The 15,418-nt window shown below is 42.0% G+C and overlaps 2 protein-coding genes across 6 annotated transcripts; one reads left to right on the top strand and one right to left on the bottom strand.

The window, feature by feature from the left end:
* Positions 1-526: 526 nt before the first annotated feature.
* Positions 527-9,356, bottom strand: zbtb48 (zinc finger and BTB domain containing 48). 2 transcript variants are annotated; one of them, XM_088406932.1, is made up of 12 exons: positions 9,312-9,356; positions 8,240-8,279; positions 7,142-7,827; positions 5,456-5,706; positions 5,284-5,389; positions 4,266-4,358; positions 4,105-4,191; positions 3,188-3,342; positions 1,971-2,107; positions 1,726-1,890; positions 1,570-1,658; positions 527-760 (listed from the first exon to the last, which is right to left on the bottom strand). In XM_088406932.1, exons 2-12 carry the CDS (start codon positions 8,259-8,261, stop codon positions 545-547), a joined length of 2,007 nt encoding a protein of 668 aa, XP_088263058.1. In that variant the 5' UTR covers positions 8,262-8,279; positions 9,312-9,356; the 3' UTR covers positions 527-544. The 2 variants fall into 2 exon arrangements, with proteins under 2 accessions (XP_088263058.1, XP_088263049.1); XM_088406923.1 differs by lacking the exon at positions 9,312-9,356 and adding an exon at positions 9,100-9,254.
* nol9 (nucleolar protein 9) lies at positions 9,351-15,416 on the top strand. Of its 4 annotated transcripts, none has more exons than XM_088406909.1 (13): positions 9,351-9,789; positions 9,907-10,386; positions 10,450-10,660; positions 11,833-11,963; positions 12,088-12,223; positions 12,779-12,875; positions 12,975-13,072; positions 13,656-13,823; positions 13,906-14,164; positions 14,254-14,368; positions 14,566-14,740; positions 14,939-15,072; positions 15,151-15,416. In XM_088406909.1, exons 2-13 carry the CDS (start codon positions 9,949-9,951, stop codon positions 15,268-15,270), a joined length of 2,082 nt encoding a protein of 693 aa, XP_088263035.1. In that variant the 5' UTR covers positions 9,351-9,789; positions 9,907-9,948; the 3' UTR covers positions 15,271-15,416. The 4 variants fall into 4 exon arrangements, with proteins under 4 accessions (XP_088263035.1, XP_088263027.1, XP_088263020.1 ...); XM_088406901.1 differs by having other exon boundaries at positions 9,352-9,644; positions 15,148-15,416; XM_088406894.1 differs by having other exon boundaries at positions 9,353-9,661; positions 15,148-15,416.
* The last annotated feature ends 2 nt before the right edge of the window (positions 15,417-15,418 follow it).

Raw genomic sequence — 15,418 nt, 5'->3', positions numbered from 1 at the left:
CATTTTTGACATGTAAATTTTATATACGGTACACAGTATATAGAAAATGCTATTGAAGTATTTCAATTTTGAACTGCTATCTGAATAACAGCATTCTTTAGGTGTTGAAAATACCATCCATCCATTTTCTATAAATGTGTTGGGACTAAACATGCAGGCATGTTCAGTCTGTTAAAGAGAGGATGCTATTGGCAGACAACTACAAAAAAAAAACAAAGAAAAATACACAGTATACCATCTTTTTGCATAAAGATCTGATGTTATTACCTGCGGCTTATAGTCTAGTGCGGTTTATCCGTGACAAAAATCTTTTTTTTGCTCGTATTTTGGTGCTGCTGCTGATATACCGGTGTGGCTTGTTGTCTGTAAAATACGGTATATTGAAAGCTCAGGTCTCACCCTTTGTCATGTTTTCATGCATCCCCCACCTAAATTCCACAAAACTGCATGTTAGGCTCATACAGGCTGCAGCTCTCTTACCCTATTAAAGACAAGGACTATAGAAAAATAATATTTTCCCATTGCACAATTTGAATGAAGTGCTTTATTCAATCACCACCTTTACCACAGTGGACTCATTGCTAGAGGGCACCGAGTCATCTGCTTCCACGGCCACCGGTGAGACCTCTGATTGTTCGGCGGTACTAGGGTCACACGGGCCTCCGTCGTGTTCATCTACGACCACGTTCCTCAGTTTCCTTTGGCGCGGAGTGTAGTTCTCAGTTCGCTTATGGATCTGAACGTGTCGACGCAGGTGTGCCTGAGACCGAAAACATACAACTGTGAGGTTCAAACAAATGCTATGAAAGCGGTGGAAAGCGGCTTTACTACTGAAATATTTGATAATGAAAACATTGTTACAAAGCTTTTTGTGATGCAGTTAATGCCCATTAGAGCCTTTTGGTATTCAAGTATCCTGCAGAATATTTTGAATCGAATATTGAGGAGTGTTTGGATAAAGATAATAAATATTTATTATTTTTTGCTGGGTAAAAAAAAAAACCCACAGAAGACAAATAACACATTTGCACTTAATTATGACAGATTGCCCTTTACAATTTTTTGATGAACATTTGTTTAACTAAAATGAGAGCAGGGTTTGTTGAAAAATGATCAATAGGAACAGCAACTGTGTCTAGTAGCAAGCATCAAAGTGTGTGGAGTTATTTACATCTATTGAGCCAGCCTATACGGAGCACTCCAGCACTGCTTGTTAGCAGCAAATGTATATTAGACGTAGCTGTAACAGAGCCACAGCTTAGCCCTGGCAACAAGGTGCTCTATTTCAATGTCAGTGTAATTAAGTTGTTTGTTAGCGCCACACTTCCGGGAACAACTTCAAAAGAAGAGCCTAGCAAGGCATTGTTCCCCATATATTACTTGGTAACGTAAAGTTTATTTTGAAGTTGGCCTTCTCAGGGCATTTCCGACACGTACTGTCTTGCACGGCTTTAACAACTGTTGCTACGATTGGCTCGACATATTTGTTCTGATGTATTCACGAATCTGTGGGTATCCGGGCCCAATTTCAGCCTTTACAGATGGGCCCTGGTTACAGTTATAACTTACCTGCCGGGTGAACTTGTAGCCACAGTCGTTACACTCAAACTTCCTCATACCCTTATGGCGACACAGGTGGACCCGCAGTTGTTCTTTGGCTTGAAAAGAAAACCAGAAGGTTAAATTTGCTGTGCTGGTAACTCACACACTCAGCGGCGGTCTTACCTTTGAATGTCTTACTACATATGTGGCAGCAGTGTGGGCGTCCCTCTTCATGCTTGCTGGCCTTGTGGCGAAGAAGAGCGCCCTTCTCAGTGAAGCGCTGCTCACACACGTCGCAGGGGAAGGGCCGCTCGCCCGTGTGCGTTCGGTGGTGTTTGTCCAAGCTCGCTGCCGTTCAAATAACGTAGGGGTTACTGGTGCCCAACCAGGGACGCCAGCCGCCGTGGCGTTGTTCGGATAGTTGTTACCTTGCGTTCGGAAGGTTTTGCCGCACAAGTGACACTGGTATGGTTTTTCACCACTATGCACGCGAAGGTGCATGTTGAGGTTGTTTTTCTGGGAGAAGGCGTGGCCGCAAATGTTACAAAGAAAGGGCCGCTCGTTTCTGTGTGAAAGTCACGACAAGAAGAAAGATCCGTTTGGTAATCATGTGACTTTCATCATTTTAAGGTTCATTGGGAAATCATTTTGTGAACGTAAAGGAATTTTCACACTTGGAATATCGGAATTACCACCACATCCCAATTCAATGAAGTTGGTCCGCTGAGTAAAGCTTTGCAAAATGCATGCACGACAATGGCCATGGAACATATTTTGTAGTTAGCCTTCATAGCTGTAGAAGCGGATTGGCCAGCTTGAATCCTCATGACCCGACGTCTTTACCAACATCAGCACACCACCAATGAACAAAAGACACATCTGGTCACTGAATAAGGACACTAAGAAACCGCTTGTCCGTTATGCTGTCATTGTCACTGGGCGCTAACTAATTATGTGGTGCAATCAAATACTTTCTGGTGCTGTAAATTCAGTCAATGCATTAAACATTAATAACTGCAACTGTCAAAAAGGTTTGGGATTTCTATCAAAGTTGATGAAATATGGACGGGGGGAATTACTTTGATATTTTCCTTAAAATAAATAGCGCTTCTTGTCACTACGTTACAATGCCTAATCCAATACTGTAACTCTGCTCCTGTCTTCTATTCAAGTGGTCTGTCACCAATGGTATGTCACCAAATCAAAATGAAGAATAAAGCCGCCATTGAAATATGTAACGTTCACTCCATAATAACTCGACCACATTTGAATGAGCCCACTCTAAACAAGTGTTAAAACACTAAACATGAATAATATTCACTTAGCAAAGAGACAATGCATGCAGTTTTACTTTCATCAGTCATCTTCAAACAAGTGCAGGACACTTGTGCGCAGGACACAGTGTGTGACGTCTGTTTCCGCAGTCGGGAAAAGTTCTTTTGGTTTTCACCCAGGAATTTATTTTTCAGTTTTCAGTTTTGGCCAAACATTTGCATCCCAATATGGAACCGATATTGAATTGATTATAAGGGTACAAACGGGCATATCAAAGCAAGGCGCTTGAGTGGTGTACAATATGTACCCCTGGTGAAATCCTCCCTGGGATACCAATCTACCGAATCACATGATTAAAGTGCGATATTACCTGTGGATAGCCTTGATGTGCATCTGTAGGCCATTGCGACTGGACGCGCGATGGCCACACTCCTCACATACAAATGGCTTTTCCCCGCGATGTTTAGCGGCTTCATGCACTCGCACCTCATAACGGGTCCAGAAGGTTTTTGGGCACTGTGGACACTGACAGAGAAAAATCATTCTTTCTCCACCCTGAAAAACACTCAGTTATTGGGAACTCTTACTTGCATACCTTATTTAGGCCATGCTTAACTGTCTTTTGCCTGTATTTTAGAAATACAACTAGCATTTTTTCATTTTCTTATTTGTGCTGTTGGGGCATACGCAGGATCTGTTTTTTAACCTCAGAGACCTAGGTATTTCAATGACGTCAAGTTTGCACTGATGGCATATATCAGATGTGAGCGGGAACACTGCAGTCACACATTGGCTGAAATTTGATGGATACTAGATTTTATTCATATTTTCTTCTTTTTCTTCTTCTAGGTTTTCAGTGCCTAATCCCAAATGCGTGTTTAAAAAATCTATGCAAACTTTGCACATTCATTCAAGTCGAATTAAAAAAAAAAACGTGCTTTGCATGCTCATGAATGAGGGGAGCGAAGAGGAACTGGCCAAAGTCAATTCTACTGCGGCCCTCAAAGGGGCAAAAGTGCATCAAGGGAAAAGACTATGGCCGCAACCAAGTGTAATTGTCCTTCTATGTGTGAGCATGTGGGTGAAAAACTAATGCATGTATGATCATAAATATGACGCGTCGCAAGACATTCTGCAAAATATAACATCTATAAGATATTTTGAAAATCACAGCTGCAGGAGCGCCCCTGCAGGCAGGCTTGGGCAGCCTTCCTCCTACTTCAGACAAAACAATAACAAAGGTAAGCCTTTCATTTGAATGAAGCAAGCAATAACAGACCAACTCACGGCATGTGGTTTGGGATAACCATGGACCTTCATCATGTGACACAGCAGATGTTTCTTGTACATGAATTGTTCAGCACACGGTGAACACTGAGGAATAAAAGTGACACGTCAAGGATGGGTTTTCGCTTGATCGCTCAATGTCGATCCGATGAGGACGCAACCTTATAGGGCAGCTGCTCCGCATGTGAGACAGCGTGTGCACGCAGGTCCTCTTTCCCTTTAAAAGATGCCGAACACGTCTGACACGTGAATGTCTGGAATGAGGAGCATAAATGTCATAAATTTGACACAAAAATAAATTGCACACTGTGGATCGCGCTTGTCTAAATGTGTATATACATTTTACACATCTTACTGTTATCAAACAAGACATTGAACAGGCGTTTGATCCAAATGACCTTTTACATTTCTAAAATCCAACTGTTTTCTTGTTCAGTCAGAAACCTTTTTAGAGTCCTTTTCATCCCACACTTACCACTTTGACATTATGAGATCCCAACAACAATTGACACGTGAGCAACAGCATCTTGCCAAAGTGAGTCTCCAACAGCTTCAAAAGGATATTCTCAGAGAGAAATGGCAACTGAGTTTAGAGTGTTGCGGTGTCAAGAGTGGGTTACAATAGAGAGACAGAAAGGCTCACTCAGGAAGACAGGAAGGCTTGGAAGTGTTTCCTTGGAAACCTTTATGGATCATTGTGACTTTTGGCTGTACATTTGTGCAAATAGACTGAAACATAGACCGGTGGAAAATGAATGATGAGTGAATGAAAAATGAATGAATTGCCGGTGACTGAAAATGACATCACAGTTGGCTCTGAGCCAAATGTGATGTCATTTTCAGTCACCGGCAATTCCAGGCATCACCTAAACATAATTCAGCTTAAGGATGTCACACAACTAAACTAAAAGAAACATATACACCGTCGTTACCTCAGCAACTGTGATCTCATTTGCAGTCGATAGTAATTGGCAAAACAGCCAAACCCTGACATGGATAAAAATAGGTGTATTGTGCTGCTTAGAACACAATATATATCAGAATGCCATTTTAAGACTGCTGGGGATATCCTGGACATTTTTAGTGTCGTTGGGCCTTTGCAGAGGGCTGGTGAACAACTCTGGATAAAAGATGGGAAATGTGGTGGTGATAAAACATTCTCAGCAAGTTTGTCCTTACCTGTGTTGCAGCACAGTGCCTGAGCTCGTGGATTAAAAGATTCTCTTTTCTGAAGTAATGCTTCCCACATTTATAGCAACAAAACGGTTTCTCGCCAGTATGACGTCTTTAAAGGACAAAAACAGCATTAAACAAGAATCGCTCTCAATACCAACATGAGACAGTTACCTACCTGTTGTGCACTTTGAGGTAATATTTGCTCTTGAAAACCTTGTGACAGACAGGACAGTGTACAGAGTTCTCGGTTTCCCCCTCTGTCATTTCGCTTCCACCGCTCTCACGTGAACTTGATCGGCGTTGTTGGACTCTTGATACGGCGGTGGGAACATAGTCCTCATCAGAGTCGTGGACAGTGCTCTCAAAATGGTCGCTCTCGTCCTCAACCGCAACTGGATCGTTCATGTATTTCGACAGGTCAATAATCTGCAAGTGGGCAAAAAGTACTTTATTCGCAGTAGCTTATGCACAGCTTGTAACACTTTGGGAATTTCCATTATTTTTTGCATTTATTTCATTTTCACGTTTTGTTTTGCCGAATTATATTAGTCTTATATTATTTTAGAGCAATTTTGCCACTTTTCATTAGTTTTCATTCTTTTTTTTGAGGGGGGTGGGGTGTCCTCTTTTAATTTAGTTGTTGCTAGACTTAGCATAACTTTTTTGTAACATGGGATAATTGTCTGGAGAAAGTACAGTATTGGCAAACCAGATGTAAATAACAGAGCATGCTGTCCATGACAAATACCTTTCACGCTCCTGTCTAAATACCCAGTGCCAGCAGATGGCAATGTGACAAAACTGAGTCAATTTCTGGGTAATTCGTTTGGATTCAAAATAAATAGGTCAATGATGACATAAATGCATGATAATAGGCAAGCACTGTTCTTGGACTGTGTGCATGTATGCCTGCTATTTTCCTTGATTCTTCTCTGAATGATTGGTCCCCACAAATTCTGCATAGCAATAAGCAGCTGAGTGAAACTGACCATGAACATTTTATCAAGATAAGTCGGGTTCAATTGATTATTCCTGCTTGCAAGGTTTAGTTAGTTTTTTTTTTTTTCTCTCTCTTGTGAAGTTATCATGAATTCAAGCACATAGATGTTAAATAACTAGGTAAATATTGCTGCCATCAGGCAGACACTACAGGATCCTGAAAGCCAGGACTACAAGGCTGGCTTAACAGCTTCTACTCACAGGTCATCAGGATTTTGAGAGAAATCCCGCACACACTAATCTTACTCATCATCAGTCACTTTACCGCATGCACACATGCACCTTACAAATCCTGCACAGTGCAGGAAAGCTGCTAACTACATAAGTTTGCACTACATGATATTTTGCATGATCATCCTCATATCTATATAGTTTCTTTCACTCCATCTATTCATTTATATGGTCAGAATGTGAGTCTTTTCTTTTATTAGTGCTTCATTATCACTGCTCTTATTGCCCTATTACTGTTTTTGTTTGTTTATTATTGCCTACTTTATGATTATGACTATTGTGAAGTCTACTCGGGGAAGTGAACAGAATGAGAACTTCGTTGTGTAGTGTTACTATCTATATGACGATAAAACGCTTGAAGTTTATTTAGGCGTAGCAAAAAGTGCATCTCAATATATTAACGATAGCAATGAATTCCAGTTGAAAAAAGTGAAACTGATATTGACTGAATAATGAATCATGACAGAAACATATGAGTTTTTTGCTACTCTACAGTATATAACACACTAAAACATTTAACCCACAGATGCACTTAATATTTAACAATAAAGTTTGATTTTGCAGGGTTTTTGCTACTGGAGTCAAGAAACTGAAACGGTCCCCCGTAAACCTGAAATGGTGTTTGTTTTACCTGTGTTTGCCCCATTAGCTGCTCAATGTTCTGATCTTTGTCATCATCACATTCCCACTCTGGAACACAAAGTGTATCTTCCTCGCTGCCCGGGACATCATAGTTGGCATATTCAGAGATCATTCGTCTGGGCTCCTTGACCACTCTGCCCGAGCGGGTGGTGGCGGTGACAGGGGGTTTCAGGTCATCAACAACCCCCTCCAAAACACATTTCTCTTTGGTCATTGTCACTTTTTTTGTGTCTTCACATGAGATGGAGAAGACCTCAGATTTTGTCTTTCGCGGTCTACCTCGCCCTTGCTTGAGAAGAGGGACAGAGTCCACAGGCTTGTCCTTGAAGCGCTGACACATTGAGAGCACTTCAGGAATACACAAACAGGATGCTGCAGTCTGCACCTTGTCCAAAACATTGGGATCCAGCTTCAGTTCCCCAGTGTAGACAAAGTCCAGTAGCAGCTCTACGCCCTCACTAGAGCACTCTTGGAGGTGTAACTCCATGCTGGGTGAGCCGGCGGTCATGTTGCCACCTTGAAAGACAGGACTGAAACAGGCCAGGACACTACGATGGGCAGTGTATACCACCCCATCTGTCACTTTCAGCAAGGCGTCACAAAAGCTCCCCACTGCTCTCTGCTGGTTTAACGTGGACAGGACACGGCGTGCATGGTCGGAGGCACACATTTCCACTGGAACATAAGCACACAACATGAGCTGCAATTTATGGCATAATTATAATGTTTTCAAATGCATCTATCAATTGTCTAGCCTGTCTTTATTAGGTGGATGGGTGAGCTTGAGTCCATCTCAGCTGACACCTATAGATGCTTCATTTAACTTAAAACGCATATTTTCAGAATTTGGGGGGAATCCGGACCACATGGAGTTTGGGCTGATCAAACCTCAAACTAGGAACCACAACAGGGTGAAACAGATATGCTAACCATTCCTCATGCCAGTTAAAGTGCAGTGGTATAGGATGCAGCCTCTCATGCAAGTAGGGTGAGTTTGAGTCACCACCAGTGTCCAAACATCCAGGCAAACAAAACATGGCGACCAACTCACTGTGGTGAATCCTGGAAGTTCCAATCAGACACTTACCATGTGTCATGGTCGACGTCATCACTCCGCCACACACAGTCTGCAGAGAGATATGGCATATGTAAAGCTTGAATTTACAGTGGGGTTTAGAGAGCAAACATTTTAATTGCATGGATATAACTTGTATATTCATCTATTTATTCATTTGTAATGTAACAAAAAGTAAACCTTTTATTTGCCTCTGTTACCTGTGCTCCTGTCAAAATGTGAGCTGTTGCCAACATTCGAATTATGTGTGAAAAAAATCTTGATACATCAACATGGCACCCGTTTTTTAATGACTTTGACAGTTTACCTTTTGTGTCAATGCCATTCAAAAGAGTTAGAGCAGGCTCACAGATTCAGTTAAAGTGACCTGTTGTTGCTCAAACTCTTTATTAGTGCGTTAGAAACGGGCCAATTTTAGGGAGCATTTAAAATGGCAGTATAGTAATTCACGTTCAATTTATGATAACTATTTGTGAATGGTTGTTATCAATTTAACAATATGTATGTGAAGTAAACGCATTTTCATAAATAACACCAAGAGTAAACACAAACTACTAATATTACAGCATACTTAATACTGCAAAGATAAAAACTCGGTGGACCAGAACAAAGACATGAGCAGGTCAATAATTTAGCCCACCCTGCAAAAATACGTTCAAATTTACATTGTGCTGTATTTACAATGCCATAAACAAATGAGGGATGCCTAGTATGACACACAACGGTAATCTAAAACCGACCGTTCACTAACAAAGAAAAAAGAAAAAACAAAACCCTTCTATTAGGAAGTAAATGCGTATACTTGTCAAGAAAAATACCAACCAAGCAGTTTACTCATTTTAAATACTACGGTGCAAAACCTTAGTTAGTACCTCGACGTTTACGTCCTAGCATCTTTTTCAAGACGCTCCCTTAGCAGCCTTGCTGGTCTGCTGTAGCTGCGTTCACGTCTTACTACAAGACTGATTAAACTTTGACTTCGATGTTAAAAAAAAAAAAAAAATCCGAAAATTATTTCCGGTTCACGTTGCGTTGACAGTGCATAATGTTTTTCGACTAATTGCGCAAAACTAGCTTCATTTACCTCATTTCGCTCCTTGTAGGCCCCGAAAACAAAGCGGATGTGACGCAAAACGTGTTTAAGTGCTCCGGAAGAAAATGGTTAGTGTTAATTTACAAATTATTGAAAACAAAATCAGTTTTCAAGAAACTTTGTAGCTTAATTGTGTTCCGGCATATTCCTCTTGAATCCAACAAGGCAATTTTGGAAAAACGCATCCTGAATGAATCGTTGCTGGCCGCCTGCATTCAGTCGACTGCTGCAAGTCCCTGCCTGATACACATGTTAGCTATCTGGCTAGCCACAACTTTGGAGACAGGCGACTCGTAACCATTCGAAGTGGTTCAGCTGTCGCTGGTGAGATCTGGCAACTCGTGAGTTTTCTTTTTGACATTGTTGCAGTTTGTCTTTGTGCCAGACGAAGGAATTTTTGAGGCGATGCAAAGTTAGCGAGGCAACGCTAGCTAGACCCGCTAATTTAGCCTATGGTTCCTGTTTGAAGGTAAATTAATCTTCTTGACGATTTGAAAACTATAAACTGTGGTTCCTTTATGTTATAAAGCGATTATATTGTAGTATTCAATTAAAGCGTGATCAGTTTTATTGTTGTTGTTGTTAGTGTGAATCCATCCGCCTCTCATCCACCTAACATTGGCAAAAAATGAAGGCAAAGAAAGTCAGCCATTCAAAGGGCAGCGCCACATCTCAGAAGTGGAAGGATGTGAGGGGTAAAAGATGCAGGCCTCCCATAGGCCCCTGTGACCTCGACTCCAGCCCTGTCATGATTGGAATGATCAAGGAGCACCAGGATACGATGAAGAAGAAACCCGCCGTGAAGAGACTGCGGAACAAGACAAAGCCCGTGTCTGGGAAAAGTGTTTCTCGGGAAAAATCCTTAGCTAATGGTGACATGAGCGTGGATTCCGATGAGTTTCAGGATTGGAAGGAGTACTCTCAGTCAGTCAAAGTAAATGGGTTAGAGATGCCAAGTAGAACGGAGAATGCCCTTGCAGGTCGACTGGATGGGAATTCTCTCCATCAGTGCGCAGAGAGAGATGATCAAAGGAAGCGTGCAGTGCTTGTCATGCAGAAAGGACAGGTACGTTTTAAGTCAATTTGGATCAAGTTCCATTTAAAACCTTTTCCTCCTCCCTTCTTTCAGACCCTGTGTTTTCGTGGGAAATGTTTTTTGACCTGCTTGTATGGGCGCGTGGAAGTGATGGGCTTCACCATTGAGGAGGGCCAGCAGTCGTATCCACTCTTCTCCCCCGCTTCACATTGTCCACTGACCATCAGAGCCACAGAAGGCTGTGATGATGGCCGAGACCATGGAAGTGCAGCTACAGACATCCTGTGCAATTATCTTTCCCCTGGTAAATGAATTGGATGATTGGTATTATTGTGTATTTAAATTTGTCAGTGATAAACTGACTATGACTTCCGTCCCAAAATGGTGAACTGTGAACTTGGGCTACATCAATTATTGTATTCATCCCATTAAGTCCACTTTACCATATTTTTATTTGGTCAAGTTTTGTTGACTATGCTGCACATTTTAGACCAAGAAAACAACTTAGACCAACCACCACCAACCATACTTAGACTATTTAATGTAGGAAAACAATTGCAGACAGTCAAAACAAACGGTTGTACTTGCATATCAAATGCATATCAAATTTAGGCTATTTCATGTACTGTATGTAAATGTAGGTTAAAGTTGTTTTAAATTATACGTGGCTTAATATTTTCCCATCTCAATGAAATGTTTGAGGTCGTTTTAGTTAGTTTACACGTGTAGCTCCCCTGCTTACTAGTGTTAACGATAGTTCGCCTGCAGCTCCGAGATAACGAGCTCTCGTGCTTGAACTAAACTTGACTACTGAAGTGAAAGTTAGTCTTAATTTAGTGAACTATGTTTTTGTCTCGTCTTCATTAGTCAATCAAAATGCATACTCATTTCATCTCAGTTATTCTTTATCAATGGGGGTTTTCAGCTCATCTAGTCTACTTTTTGTCCTAAAAAAATAGTGCCTTGGTGAAAATATTTTCATTTAGTTTTTGTTAACGAAATGAAAAACACTGCTCGGTGCCATTTCTTAATGCCACACACAATCAAAGTCACAGATATTGTTGAACGTGACAACAACAATATCAGCCACCACCCACGCATAGTTTGTGTTATTATTTCCCAGTAAAAATTAAATTAACCAGCTAAGAATAATCCATGGAGTGGTCATCATAATAATCGATTCTGAAAAATTTCCATAGCCATGATTACCCCTCAATTTGTTCAATCAATCAATCAGTCAAATTTTATTTGTATAGCCCTAAATCTTTCAGGTTTGGAAACAGTTTGTTCCCATAGGGACCATAATTAATCTTTTCCTGGGTCAAATTGACACCATCATACAGGCGTTTTTTTTTTAATAGCCTCATATAATTTTCCTCACTGCTGAAGTGTAAAAATGGGTTAATCACTCTTGTTGTGTTCTACTTAGTGTTATGCAGTTGTGTGTCATTTTTTTCCTCTCAACTATTTTTGCAGCATCACAGAAGAAGCTTCTCAAAAAGGTTACTTCCAACTCATCCATCATCCTGCTAGAGCCCATGGAGACTCCACTGACACGCTTCTTGTTGAGTTTTGCCAATCTCAGTAGCCTGTTTGACCCCACTGTGGTAAGATTAGTGTTACACTTACTAAAGAAAGTTTATACGTGGAATATCGCTGTATTTTTTTGTGAAGATGGTATGCAAGTGACATTTTTTACATTTTTGAATCGGCACCAACTGATGTTTACAGGGAGAACTAATGTCGGCTGTCTTGGACACGCCCCTGAATGGTCTCGGAATGATTCCGCTGGTCGGTACCGTTGAGGGCCTGAAGGTGTCGCCTAGCTGCCGGGAGTCCCTAGATACTGTAGTTAGTGCCTGCAGAGGTAAACCTGAAATTTGTAACGTTCATTTGCTTGATAAAAGCAGGGCATTTAAAAGACTGCTTTGAGATTTGGATGATGAGTTTTAGTCTTTTTTCTGGTCTGGTTTTGATGACTTTGCCATTATGTCATTGGCCAAAACATTTCAGTTTGGTGGCCCTTGGTATGTCCCTTAGAAGTTGTAAATGGGTTCGCTGACAGACCAATTTTCGGAAGTGAATGACAAAAGACACTTGATGTGAAGGCAGATACTCACACTAGACCAAACTATTTGAGTTACAAGTCGATTTTATGGAGCCAATGTCCCTGATGAATTCAATACAAACCTCACCGACTTAAATGAGTAAGATCTAATGAGTAATTAATATCAAATGGTAAGAAAAATATTTGAAAAATGTATCTATATGATGGTGCAGAAAATTGTAATACCTGATTATAAACCGTGACATCAGTAGTATTTAGTCTACGATTGAAATTGTTCAGCCTTGGCAAGATCTATGCTCCCCTTCAGGTACACAAGGCTTCCCAAGCTTGACTGGAAATGTTTATTTTTAACAGGTGACATGGAAGGATGTGCTGTCGTCCTCGTTTACGGTGCCAAAAACGTTGGCAAATCCACATACATCCGCATGCTGGTCAATACCCTATTAAATCAGTAAGTAGCATCGTCAAACATCCAGGGATGCTTGAACAATACTGCACAGTCAATTGTATGTGTGTGTGTGTATGTGCGTGCATGAACCTGTCTATATAGCACCACAAGTGTGGACTATTTGGAGGCGGACCTTGGTCAAACTGAGTTCACCCCGGCTGGTTGCTTGTCTTTGTTGACTGTCAGAGAACCTCTGCTGGGTATGTTTTTTCTCTGCTCCTAATAAATCATGTCACAGTGAAACCTCAAAATCTTGGAACAAGTTTGTTAGGCCATAAATATTTACGCATATGTTGTCTGAGGTTTGCCCGTTCCAGAGTCTAATTTCTTTGAGATTAGATTCATCCGCCCGAAATCAGTTTAAAGAGGCTTGTTCTTTTTGGAATTATATCAAAAGTAGACTATTGCTCCAGATAGTCTTCGATTTCTCAAATTCCAATGTATCAAGTTGTGAACTGATTGTGGTTTGTTTATATTGGATTCCAGTGTTCCCTCGCTACTTCGCGCTTCGTCTTTTGCGTTTGTGGTGCTCAGAGTTTTTTTATTTTATTTTTTTTCATAAAAAAAAAAAAACAAAGGAATATGGCAGAGAGGCGCGTTGTGAAGGTTTCCTGCTTGCCAAACAGACGAGTTGACTGTAGTTGCACATGCCTCGGGCACTCCTCAGAAGTGGGCCGAGAGTGGAGCCCGTAGCTGACCAAAGACGATAACGACGAAGCAGTTAATAGTCAAATTTCTAATTTATTACAACAGTATTTGATTTTGTCCTCACCACATTGCCAGGCCCCCCCTTCACACATCAGTGTGACCCCGATCACATGGTCTATTATGGCGAGACGTCTTGCGAGTCTGACTTAAGCCGCTACATGGAAAGCCTCAAGTCCCTGTGGTGCAGACGTTCCCCGAGCAGTGAGACGCCCGTTGTCATCAACACCATGGGCTGGGTTAAAGGTCAGTCAATACCTTTTTCTTTTTTAGTGCCTAAATCAGTGTAATGTTAATAATTGCTTTTCTTGGCGGGTTCAATACCCAGGTTTTGGACTGCAGCTACTAGTGGACATGCTCCGCTTCTTCCCGGTCTCGCATGTCATCCAGCTGGCTCCTACTGGCGGCAGCGCTCAATGCCCCGCCCTCACACCCGAGTTTCTGAGAACGGCCCATGGTTTCCACACGCACCCGCCCTCTCAGACGTCACTGGACGAGTTCACCCAAAACACACAAAGCCCGCCCCTCACTTACGTTCACATGGGCGTTCAGCCCGACTTTGAAGGAGTGGGCCGTCAAGGGGCGACGTAAGTGCCAGTGTTTCGCCGTTGCGTTGTCGTTGGCCTTGCAGCGTCACATCCTCGTCGGCGGCTCATGCGTTTGTTGTGTGGCACAGGAAACACCAACGCAGCAATGAGCAGCGAGAGCTGTCACTGCTGGCCTACCTCAGTAAGCTCCTATCGGCTGATCTGGGACCTGTTAGATCTCTTCACTCCCTCACGCCTTACCAGGTATGGGTTCTCAATGACAACATTGCGGTAAATGACATCGTATTGTCATTTGAGTTGACTTTGTTCAGGTCCAGTGGCCATGCACGTTTTCCATTATTTGTTAGCTACTTTTTTAGCATTATTGGCTGCATATCATGCTCAATGCTCCATTCTCACTCAATTAGTACATACAGAAAATGTCATTGTGCCCCCCGCAGGTGCCCCACTCAGATGTGGCTTTGGGTGTGGTCCATTTCGACGTGGCGCCCAGTGATATGTTCTATGCCGCCAACTCTGGCCTTGTGGCACTCTGCTGCCTGGCGGAGAAGGTGACCAGCAAAGGAGGTCCAGTCCTGTTGTCCCGAGTGCCCATTAGCCCCTGTGTAGGCCTTGGTTGGTACAAAATTTTCGCTTGTGGTGTTCATATTTCAGGTGTTTAAAAAATAAAAAAAAACATTTGTGGTTGTTACGAAGTTATTCTTAATGTTCATTCTTAAGTGTTTCATTTATTGTTTACCTTTGGGTATGCAAAATAATGGTTTGCACTTTCCTAATTCTTGTCTCTGAAGTCATTCACTTTTCGTCTTACAGGTGTCCTGCGAGGAATCGATATGGCGCGTGGCCTCTACTTTGTGCTTACGCCAGTTGATCCTGCAGTCCTGCGCAAGGTCAACTGTCTCCTTCTTGGAGCCACGTCGTTGCCCTCCTGCATTCTGATGGCGCAGGTTAGGCTCGCGTTGACTTGGACCTCTCAAAAAGTTGGCATTATTGAGTTTTAGAGTGACAGCAATTTTGTGCAGCAGGGCGATTTCCAGGGTGAGCTGCCTTACATTACTTCAGACTACAGCTTTGAACTGACCGGTGCTGGAAAGCTGCGATTCTTCAGGGGAATGCAGAGATCAAGTCAGATGGCGATACAGTGATGTTCCGAACTGCAACCCCCACCACCCCACACATAAAGTCTGACAGCATTTGAGAACTTTCTCAGAAAAAGGTTGGTTGTTTTGTACCGCTGCCATTCCAAAACTGCAACTGAATTTTAGTGTCATTAAAAGCAGGAAAAAAATCAGA

Source organism: Hippichthys cyanospilos, chromosome 2, assembly GCF_059441005.1.
Source record: "Hippichthys cyanospilos isolate Australia breed blue-spotted pipefish chromosome 2, RoL_Hcya_1.0, whole genome shotgun sequence".
NCBI lineage: Eukaryota > Metazoa > Chordata > Actinopteri > Syngnathiformes > Syngnathidae > Hippichthys > Hippichthys cyanospilos.
The sequence above is the reverse complement of the archived record's forward strand: the minus strand, read 5'-3'. Positions and strand labels throughout refer to the sequence as shown.